The sequence below is a fragment of the Kogia breviceps genome, chromosome 6 (genome assembly GCF_026419965.1).
Source record: "Kogia breviceps isolate mKogBre1 chromosome 6, mKogBre1 haplotype 1, whole genome shotgun sequence".
NCBI lineage: Eukaryota > Metazoa > Chordata > Mammalia > Artiodactyla > Physeteridae > Kogia > Kogia breviceps.
This window is the reverse complement of record NC_081315.1, coordinates 17,760,121-17,771,578: the sequence shown is the minus strand read 5'-3', so window position 1 is coordinate 17,771,578 and position 11,458 is coordinate 17,760,121. Positions and strand designations below refer to the sequence as shown.

The 11,458-nt window shown below is 40.9% G+C and overlaps 1 protein-coding gene across 1 annotated transcript; it reads left to right on the top strand.

Annotated features, from left to right (window-relative positions):
- The first annotated feature begins 218 nt into the window (after positions 1–218).
- On the top strand, positions 219–5,936 carry ADH7 (alcohol dehydrogenase 7 (class IV), mu or sigma polypeptide). The gene is made up of 5 exons (XM_059067333.2): positions 219–433; positions 753–801; positions 2,564–2,699; positions 3,436–3,574; positions 5,912–5,936. The coding sequence occupies exons 1-5, from the start codon at positions 261–263 to the stop codon at positions 5,934–5,936; spliced, it is 522 nt and encodes a 173-aa protein (XP_058923316.2). The 5' UTR covers positions 219–260.
- Positions 5,937–11,458: the final 5,522 nt, after the last annotated feature.

Genomic DNA, 11,458 nt, shown 5'->3' with positions numbered 1-11,458 from the left:
ATTGATTTTGTTCCTTTTCTGTTCTCAGACATTCTGCTGTTTCTAGCTCTCTTTGTGGCATTCTCATGAGAACGAGTCATCCAGTCCTAATAACTCATCATAGTGATCTTCTGAATTTTGTGTTCTAATATTGGAGATACTTTGCAGGTTCCACATTTTAACCCTAGGTCTAACATTTACAGGAACTTGTCTCTCCACAGGTCACCCATGATTCGACTTGTGTGGCCTTTGGCCTGGGAAGAGTTGGCCTTTTAGTCATCATGGGCTGTAAGTCAGCTGGTGCATCCAGGATCACTGAGATTGACCTCAACAAACGCAAATTTGAAAAGGCCGTGGTTGTCAGAGCCACTGAGTGCATCAGCCCCAAGGACTCCACCAAGCTCATCAGTGAGGTACCGTCAGAAATGACAGGCGAGGCTTCCCTGGTGGCACAGTGGTTAAGAATCGCCTGCCAAAGCAGGGGACACGTGTTTGAGCCCTGGTCCAGGAGGATCCCACATGCGATGGAGCAACTAAGCCCATGAGCCACAACTACTGAGTCCGTGAGCCACAACTACTGAGCCAGTGCACCTAGAGCCCATGCTCCACAACAAGAGAAGCCACCACAGTGAGAAGCCTGCATACTGCAATGAAGAGTAGCCCTCACACATCACAACTAGAGAAAGCCTGCATGCAGCAACGAAGACCCAAAGCAGCCAAAACTAACTAAATAAAATTAATCTACTTAAAGTAAAAAAGAAAAGAAATGACAGGCAACACTGGGGCTACAGTTCTGGAGTCATTGGGCATCTTGAAACTACGGTGAGAGCCAAGATTAGAGGAGCCACACAATACCCAAGCTACCTTGAATGCACAGGATAAACTCATTTTCCACAGCTTTACTGAAAGCAACTACCTGTTAGGCAAAATACCTGGTAATCATGAAGCACTTGTGCCTAAAAAGTCAAGCAAAACTGTGTGCAGGTCTCCTTGGCCAAAGTATATCATATCATACCACTCTCATGTGATCAGACTGCCAGGGAGGGAGTCAACCAGCTAGGCAAATTGTTTAAGTGTTAATCTACTTTGTATGTATGGCTTTTTTGGCAACGGTGATTCCATCTCTTGAATGTTAGCAAGTCAAACAGCACAAAGGGACTCTCTGGAGACAGAGAAGGAGGAGATCCAGGGGCAAAAGGAACTATTCCAAATTTGGCAGTCTCTTCCCTCAAAACCACGATGTAGCCAACTTCTCACTCTATACCTGAGTTTGTTTTCTCCTTTCTGAATTCTCTTAAAATAGGAGCCTTCAACTTCTTAAAATACGCCTCCCTTGTGGCAGTCAGTAGCACCAGACTTCCATTTAAATCTGAGAAACAGGTCAGATCTCCTGGATTGGAAATCCCCAGCCTGGGATAAGGTAGGGAGGGAGACTTCGAAATATGGGACAAAGTCAATTCTGCTCACAATTGAGTAGGAGACTAAATTCGCTCTAATACTTTGCTACTTTAGGAACAAGTGGTCTTTAATTTACCACTGTTTTCATTGCCCTTCCCTAGTGTCACTTAGAATTATTCCATGGCAACAAATACCATGCTTACACAGCCAATATGCAATACTGGATATTGCTATGGCCTATTGATTTCCAGATGATACTTTAATGAACACTGGTCTCTGAAAAATGCCAACATCTATTGCTACAAGCTACCAAGTATTTAAAAAACTATTAATGAATGACTGGATGGGTGGATGACCAGAAAATGTGGGGTTAGTCTCAGAAATGTAACCAAGAAAGGGATTCCTTTGTCCCACATTTTAGTATTTGATTTAATTTTCATACTAAACTTTAAAAAAACTGGATTAATTGATTCAGTATAGGTAATTTGATTTAGTTTAGTTCAAATGGCTTTCCAAACCTTATCTGAAGTGGTGATATTGGTCTGAAAATATAGGAATTTCTCCCTGCATTTTGGTCCATGGTAAACTGAAAATGCCATGAACACTGACCACATTAATTTCTACTTTCTGCCTTAAAGGACAAATGTATGAAGGAGTTTAATTCATGACTAAAATTGTGTTGAGAGTGTTTTAAAGCAAGCAGAGGGACTTCCCTGGTGGCGCAGTGCTTAAGAATCCGTCTGCCAATGCAGGGGACACGGGTTCAAGCCCTGGTCTGGGAAGATCCCACATACGACAGAGCAACTAAGCCCGTGCGCCACAACTACTGAGCCCGTGAGCCACAACTACTGAGCCAGTGCACCTAGAGCCTGTGCTCCGCAACAAGAGAAGCCACCGCAATGAGAAGCCCGCTTACCGCAACGAAGAGTAGTCCCTGCTCACCACAACTAGAGAAAGCCCGCTTGCAGCAATGAAGACCCAACACAACCAAAAATAAGTAAATATCTAAATAAAAAGAAAGTTTAAAAAAAAAAAGCAAGCAGAAAGAAAAAGGCATGTGGGCCTAATTTCACTTCATGACTTGGAAACAAAACCAACTACTGGAACTGCAATAGTATGTAGGGCATTTCTGAGCCCATGACATATTATGAGACATGAGAAACAGTCTCCTTCATTCTAAATTCAGATTGATGCCCTTGCATCCTGCAACATGAACTATGGGGTCAGCGTGGTGGTAGAGGCTCCTCTATCAGCCAAGATGCTCACCTATGACCCAGTGCTGCTCTTCACTGGACGCACATGGAAAGGATGCGTTTTTGGAGGTAAGAATGGCAGAGCCTTATTTGTTTATTGTCAGTCTCTCTGCACTAAATGAGAGCATTCTCATGCTTCCTGAGAGCAGGGACTGGGTATGTTATACCTCTACCCTATTCCCAGCCCCAGAAACAGTGCCTGGTCCTTAGCATATTCCCAAAAGACATTTAGTGAATAACTGAATTTTACTTCTAATTCCTGGGTAATCCATAATCTCCCCACATTACGCAAATAGTCAAAGTGAGGAGGCTCAACTTGTACGTCTTGTGTATTTCTCAGTTCAAGTCTTATTTCCTTGAAGGAGCCCTCTCTAAAGAATCTCATCTGTACCAACCAGCCTCTCATTTTTTGTGCACCAGATACTGTGGAAAGAGAACAAGGCTTGGCCTCACATTGACCTTTGTCTGTATCTTTGTTGACCTTGACAAGAGCTGTACTAGCCGAGTGCTGAGTGGGCTCAAGAGAAAATGGGAGAAGAGGAAGCGGAGGAGTGAACTGTAAAGTGGTTTCTCTGTAAAAGGAGCAGAGACATGGACTAGCTAGAAGTTGTGGGGGCAACAGAGGTTACTCACGGGGTTTTTGCCTTTGTTTCTTAAGATGGGAGAAATACAGCTCATTTGTATGCTGTTAAAGATAGTCCCGTATGGGGAAAAGGTAATAATGCAAGAGAGAGAAGGAACAAATATAATAACACATAAAGATCATTCAGTAAAGTCTAAAGAGAACATGTATGCTTGCTTACAGGTTGGGAAAGCAGAGATGATGTTCCAAAACTAGTGACTGATTTCCTGGAAAAGAAATTTGACCTGGACCAATTGATAACCCATGTTTTCCCTTTTAAACAAATCAATGAAGGCTTTGAACTGCTCTACTCATATCAAAGGTATCTGTTTTTTATGGTTCTCTTGTCTCCTCCCCATAGGTTACTTTTAAAATTTAGTATTTATAAATGCATCTGTTTCCTTCATTTTTTTTCTGATTATCTTATGTAGCAAGATTGATATAGGTGATTACTTCTTTTTCATAGACTTACTATGTCATCATCTTATATTAACCAATTTTTTAAAAAAACCTCTGGACTTCATTTTTTTATACTAGATTGATTTCATCTTGGCTATTTTTATTTCAGCACAAAGCTGCTCACTTCTTCAAGTAATGGCACAAAATTTCCTTACTTTACAGTTTTCAAAGTGCTTTTTAAAATGTGTTTTCTTCTGATCCTCGAAGGTTAGGTTTTGTTTGCTTGTTTGTTTTTTCACTTTTGACCTCCTTCATCTATTTCTCCCACCTAATACTCCTGCTTCTGGCAACCACCAATCTGTTCTCTGTATCTATGAAGTTGTTGCTTTAGATTCCACATACAAGTAAGATCATACAGTATTTGTCATTCTCTGACTGACTTATTTCACTTAGCACAATGCCCTTGAGGTCCATCCATGTTGTTGCAAATGGCAAAATTTCATTCTTTTTATGGCTAAATATTCCATTATACACACACCCACCACATTTTCTTTATTCATTCATTCATCCATGGACACAGGTTGTTTCCATATCTTGGCTATTGTAAACAGTGCTGCAGTGAGCATAGGGGTGCATATATCTTTTCAAGTTAGTGTTTTTGGTTTCTTCAGACAAATACCCAGAAGTGGAATTGCTGGGCCACAGAGTAGCTCTATTTTAATTTTTTTCGGAAACTTCCATACTGTTCTCCATAGTGGCTGCACCAATTTACATTCCCACCAACAGTGCATGAGGATTCCCTTTATCCGCATCCTCGCCAACACTTGTTACTTTTTTTTTTTTTTTTTTTTTGCGGTACGCGGGCCTCTCACTGTTGTGGCCTCTCCCGTTGCGGAGCACAGGCTCCGGACGCACAGGCTCAGCGGCCATGGCTCACGGGCTTAGTTGCTCCGCGGCATGTGGGATCTTCCCGGACCAGGGCACGAACCCGTGTCTCCTGCATCGGCAGGCGGATTCTCAACCACTGCACCACCAGGGAAGCCCAACACTTGTTACTTATCTTCTTGATGGCAGTCCTCCTAACAGGTGTGAAGTGATAGCTCATTGTGTTTTGATTTGCATTTCTCTGATGATTAATGATGTTGAGCATCTTTTCATGTGTCTCTTGGCCATTTGGACGTCTTCTTTGGAAAAATGTCTATTCCGACATACACCTTGACTCAGTCAAGCAATATTAATAGCTTAATATGGTCACTTTGAAAAATAGTTACTAGCTGTTATCCAAAGAAACATAAATTCTACTCTTAGGAATTTTGTTTCAAATATTACCTTCAGGCAGTGGCTTCTAAATTGACATTTATAAACCTAAGCTCTTCAATTTCCACAGCCTTCCACATAGCTCCACTTGAATGTCCCACTTGCATCAACTTCACTCAAAATAATGCTTCCACCAGTACATCTTATCTCAGCAAATAATGCCACTTATTCTGCTTTTACAGACTAGAAGCCAGAGCATCATGTTTGACTCCTTCTTCACTCTTGCCTACAACATGCAAACTGATGCTAAACTCTGACAGTGCACGGTCCAGTTTCTCCTCCAGGATCCTCCCTCTCATTGCCCATGACTGTTACCTTAGTTCAGTCCAGTAATCTCTCACCTGGATATGTTAACACAGTAGCATGATAATATGTCTCCTGCCTTCTGTATTTTACCATATTAGCCAGGCTTTCACTAAGCTGCTAAAACTCAAGTTGCCCCCAAATATCAATGCCTTAGCATGGTTTTGAAAGCCTTTACTATTGGAACACAACCTACTTTGTTAATATACCCAGTTATTCAACAACTGAGAATTTAACACCCACTCTATCACAGCCTGTGTGCTAGGCTCTGGGGATAAAGTAAGGGAGCAGGGCTCACCTACTTTTCTCCTTGGCACCCAGAAGTCTAAGCACACTGGATTATCCTTCCTGTTCACACCTTCCTAGCACATTCATGCTTTCCCTTCAGCAAGGAAACCCCTTTCCTCTTGTCAGCCTTTGCAATTGTACTGATGCTTCAAAAATCAGCTCAGATACCCATATTCATATACTCATATACCGATTCATTTTCTTTCTGGTGGGGACCTCAGGCCCAGAAGGATTTCCAGTAACAGAATTCACCTGAAGTTTCCTAAACCAGGCAGAAAGGACAATTGTATAAAATGTTCTTGTTTGGAAGGTGTGGAAACAAATCACTAAAAACCATCATTTTACACTTCAGCATTCGAACTGTCCTGACATTTTGAGATTCTAAGTGACAGAAGTTCTGTGTCACGTGATGGTGACCTGGGTTTCCCTTTTCACATTTCCTCTGCTGTGACCATGGATCTGTTTCATAAATACAAGCAGAAGTAAAATATTTGATGAAGATATATAATCTTTATGAAATAAAGATTTAGTGTCCTATGAGGACCTAGGAATTAGCAGGGCGTTGAGGTCAACAATATTAAAATTTTTAATTTACATGTTCTAAAGCCATAATTATATATTTTGAGATATATATGTGTATACACACACCCACACACAAACACACTTGGATTTTTTTGTTGGAATAGAGATTTTTTAAAAAGACTTTTACCCAGCTGCCACCACTTAGAGCAGATTTAGCATATAAAGATATGGTACGTGTATTTCCTACAGTAATATTAATTTTATGGATAGTCTTTAACACATTGTAACCTTTCTTTTTGGATGTAAATGTAAATATTTTTAAAAAGCACTTGTTACAAATTAACTTGGATTAGGTTTTGAAATCAGCTCATTGCATGGTACAAGTTACTTGATTAGTTTACAAAAGAAATAGTGAAATATAAGGGAGGGGCACACTTTAAATGATTAACTTTAAGAATCATTTTGTAACTAGATGAAACTGAAAAGCATCCTATAAGGGGTCATGAGGCTACCTGCCAGCATACATTAACATTTCAGAAAATGTCTTTCTGTAATACTACTTAAATATAAAAGTGCAGCTAGAATCATACTGTAATATATATACTAATGTTCAGTTCAATAAAGTAGAATTATAAATCCCTAAGTCCCACTTTACTTAGTAATGACCCATTTAACCAAAAAATGTTTTCAATTTGGTACAACTGCACTGGCATATCTAGCTATATCTATATATATGATATACTTAAAATTCTTAATAAAATTTAAATGTTTTATAAAATATTTTGTGGTGATATATTTTGTTTGAAGAGGGCAGTTTTATTTGTTATAAAGCTTTCATTGACTAAAGTAAGGAACCTGAAAAACATACAAAATACTTTATAAGAAAAATAACTAAGGTGGGCATAGCAGAAATAGGAGGTTTCAATATAAGGTTGTCTTATAACTTGGACAGTCCTGCCTTGGGAGATTGCAAAAGGTCCAGGTAATTATGAGTCACTTTTACACAATGAGTATTTCCCAATGAAAACTGGCTTGAACTCAAGAGGTAAAAGGTCTCTTTACCAGTTTGTTGGTCTGCTTAATCTAGGTTTAAAAAACAAAGCAAAACAAAAAACAGGAGAAATATCTAAAAAGTATATGAAATCCCTTCATCAAGCTGTTTAGGTATGGCAATTCTCAAAGCACTTATAAGTAGTCACAGTTTATTAGAAAAAAAATATATACATATATGCATACACACACACACACACACACACACACACACACACACACACACACACACACAATCTCCACCTGAGCATCATTCAGAGACATTTCCCTCATCCATTAGCAACATCTATAGTTAGGACCCTATGACCTAATTAATGAAGAAAAACTGACCCCCCAAAAGCATTTTTAATCCATATGTAAAATGGGTTAATATTTATGTACCTTATCTCAAATTTTGAAAAAACTTATTACATAAGGATACCTAAAGTTATATACAAATATAGTTACATCAGAAGAAATAAAACCCCAAAGGAATAAACATTTATATTCTCAGATCACAGTTTTTGAAATGAACTCCACTTTATGCCTAGAGTTTCTTATCAATTATATATATATTTTTTTTCTTTTTTTTTTGCAGTGTGCAGGGCTCCCACTGCTGTGGCCTCTCCCATTGCGGAGCACAGGCTCCGGACGCGCAGGCTCAGCGGCCATGGCTCACGGGCCTAGCCGCTCTGCGGCATGTGGAATCTTCCTGGACCGGGGCACGAACCCGTGTCCCCTGCATCGGCAGGCGGACTCTCAACCACTGCGCCACCAGAGAAGCCCGTAATTATACTTTTTAATCATTATGTATGTCACAATTTTATATTTTTAGTATTTATTATGAAACTTTGTGCAATCATTTCTCACTTCTGAGCTTGTCATGGCCAAACAGTGAACAGAAAGGCCTTCTACAATCTTGCCAAGGAAACCTACCTATGAGTAGTTTTTCATATCATCAGAAAATGCTGGTCCTAAGGAGAGATCAGGAAATTGATAGTTTTTATGTATTTTTCATTTCTAGTCAATGAAGCAATGAAACAGTGTCAAACTGAGTTCTTGGCTATTAAATCAGAGGATAAATGAGTAAGAAATAGTTAGAGGCATGTTAAACAAAATATCCAGCTTCTTGCTTAAAAAATAATCTAGAAATTTATACACTTAAATCATGTGTGAAAAGTACTAATTTATTAGGCTTTTTTTTTTCACTTCAACCATGTACCAAGCACTGAGTTAGGTAAACACCTAGCTCACAGCGGTGAGTAAAACAGACATGGAGGGGAGATTCAAGATGGCGGAGGAGTAGGTGTACATGGAATTCATCTCTCTCCACGGATGCATCAGGAATACATCTATAGATGCAACAATTCTCACAGAACACCAGCTGAAAACTAGCAAAAGACCTTGGACACTGAAAAGGACTATAAAGATCCCTGCATAACTGGGTAGGATGGAAAAAAAGAAGGAAGAAGGAGGAGGAGAGGAAGTGGGATGGGACCTGTACCCCGGGGAGGGGGAGCTGAAGCAGAGGAGAGAGTCCCGAATGCAGGAAACCCCCTCTCCAACAAGGAACTCTATGGGGACAGAAGGGAAGCATTTGAGGCTGTAGGAAGAGGGTGAAGCGGCCAATCTGTGTCAGAGGGGACAGAGTGAGAAATACACAGACAGTCCATACTGCAGCCCTACATGCCCCAGACTGGGACGTGTGTTCACAGCTGTGCAAGGGGGCTGGGAGCTGGTGCATGGGGATTGTAGAACAGGCCCAGAGCGAGAACTGTTATTGGCTGTGGGGAGATGGACTGAGGGGACAGGAGGGAGGAAACAGGGATTTGCCTATGGAGGAAGACTGGACTGCCATGGAAGCAGGGCGCTATTGCTGAGTCACACGCAGGGGAAGCAGCCACTATTGTAACCTCTCTCTCCCCACATGTCGCCACCTGCCAACAACAATAAAAGAAGCCCGCTCAGAGCTGGCCCTCATGCGCTGGCTGCAGGGCAATTAAAAAAAAAAAGCCATCTCAGGGCTGGTCCTTGCACACCTGCTGCCAGGTGTCCAAAAAACCAAGGCCAGGGCTGGCCCTCACGTGCCTTATGCTGGGCGCCAGAAAAGGCCCTCACTAGGGCCATATCTCTTGCACCCATGGCCGCCGGCTTCCCTGTGCATTTGGTGCTGCTGGGGCTCCCGTGATCCAAGCAGTCATACCACCTCTGCACCCGGTCCTTACAGGGCCAGGCCCAAGAGCTCCAAGGCAGCCTCAGGACCAGACTCCTGCAGACAGACCACACACAGAGGTGGGGATAAAACCTAAGCTGTACCCCAGGGACGGGGTGACTAAGGAACAGGATGGAAAATCTCTCCATCAGCTGTACAAGCTGCAGATTAAATAACCACGATCAGCTAGAAAGACCCTGCATCTATGGAACATCTGAGTAGACAATGAGTGTTCCCACAAATGAAAACGGTCTAGCTCTGGCAGCTGTGGACTTTGGGGGCAGCACATGCAGGAACTGGGCCAGATCAGAGTCTGAGGGGTCCCCACAGGGCCCACAGCAGGTCCAGAGACCAGCCCAGAGGCAGAGGAGGCACTTCTGGGGAGGTGGAGGGGGACTGTGGCTCATGACGTGTGCAAGGACCCTCACAGCGGAGACCCCAGTGAAACATAATTATTACTATTAATTTTATTATGTTTTGATTCATTCCGTTGTTGGTTCTAGAAATTTTTTTTGTTTCTTTTTCTTTTTTGTTTGTCATTGTTTAGTTTTTTTTATTTAGTCTTTTGGGATCTCCATGTTTTATAACATATTTTTATTTTTTTACACATTTCTATTTTTACTTGGCTTTTCTGTTGTTCTGTGTTTTTTTCCCTTATTTTTTCTTCCTCTTTTTCTTTAATATATGTTTCTCTCTTTTTAAAAATATTTCCATTTCTACTTTGCTTTTCTGTTGTCCTGTGTTTTCTCCCTTTTAATTTAATTTAATTTAATTATTATTTTTTAAATCATTTTTATCAGTTAGTTGTTTCCTTGCTTTATTCTTCAGTTGGCAAACTGCTTTGGGTTTTGTTTTTAGGTTTTGTGCTTTTGTTAGTTTGATTGTAATTCTTTGATTTCGTTTTTGAGTTCTTCTATTTGACTGGTTGTTCTCTTGCTTTTTGTTTTATTTGGTTCTGTTTTTGTTTCTTTTGTGTGTGTGCATGTTTCCTTGTTTCTGTTTTTGTTTGTGTGATTTTACTTTTTACCATTTGTCTGGTGTTTTGTTAGTGTTTTTTTTTAAAAAAAAAATCCCCTTTATTGCTGGGATGAGTGACTGGTGGGATCTTGGTTCCTGCACTGGAAGTCGGGCCTGAGGCTCGGGGCTGGGAGCACCAAGTCCAGGAAGCTGGACCACTAGAGAATTCCCAGGCCCAGGGAAGACTAATCACCAAGAGCTCTCATGGAAGCCTCTAACTGAATCTAGACCTGGCTCCACCCAACTGCCAGAAGCTCCCAGCACTGGATGCCTGACACCAAACGACAAACAAGACAGGAACACAAACCCACGCATCAGCATACAGACTACCTACAGTCATACGAATCTCACAGACAACTGAAAACACACAATCTGACACATCCCTGCTCATCAGAGGGAAAAGACTCAGCTCCACCCATCAGAACGGAGGCACCAGTCCCTTGCATCAGGAGGCTTACACAAGCCACTGCACCAACCTCACCACGAGGGGCAGAGAGCAGAAGGAAGAGGAACTACAACCCTGCAGCTTAGGGAAAGGAGACCTCAAATACTGTAAATTAGACAAGATGAGAAGACAAAGAAATAACTTGCAGGCAAAGAAACAAGATAAAAACCCACAGACCAAATAAATGAAGAGGAAATAGGCAAACTACCTGAAAAAGAATTCAGAGTAATGATAGTAAAGATTATCTAAAATCTCGGAAATAGAATAGAGAAAATACAAGAAGCGTTTAACAAGGACCTAGAAGAACTAAAGAGTGAACAAACAGAGGTGAATAAATACGGAAACACAAGCTTTAAATGACACAATGGACCAGATAGATTTAATTGATATCTATAGGACATTCCATCCAAAAACAACAGAATACACTTTCTTCTCAAGTGCACATGGAACATTCTCCAGGACACATCAAATCCTGGGTCACAAATCAAGCATTGGAAAATTTAAGAAAATTGAAATGGCATCAAGCATCTTTTCTAACCACAGCACTATGAGACTAGATATCAGTTAGAGGAAAAAACTGTAAAAAATACAATCATAGGGAAGCTAAACAATACGTGACTAAACAACCAAGAGGTCACTGAAGAAATGAAAGTGGAAATCAAAAAATACCTAGA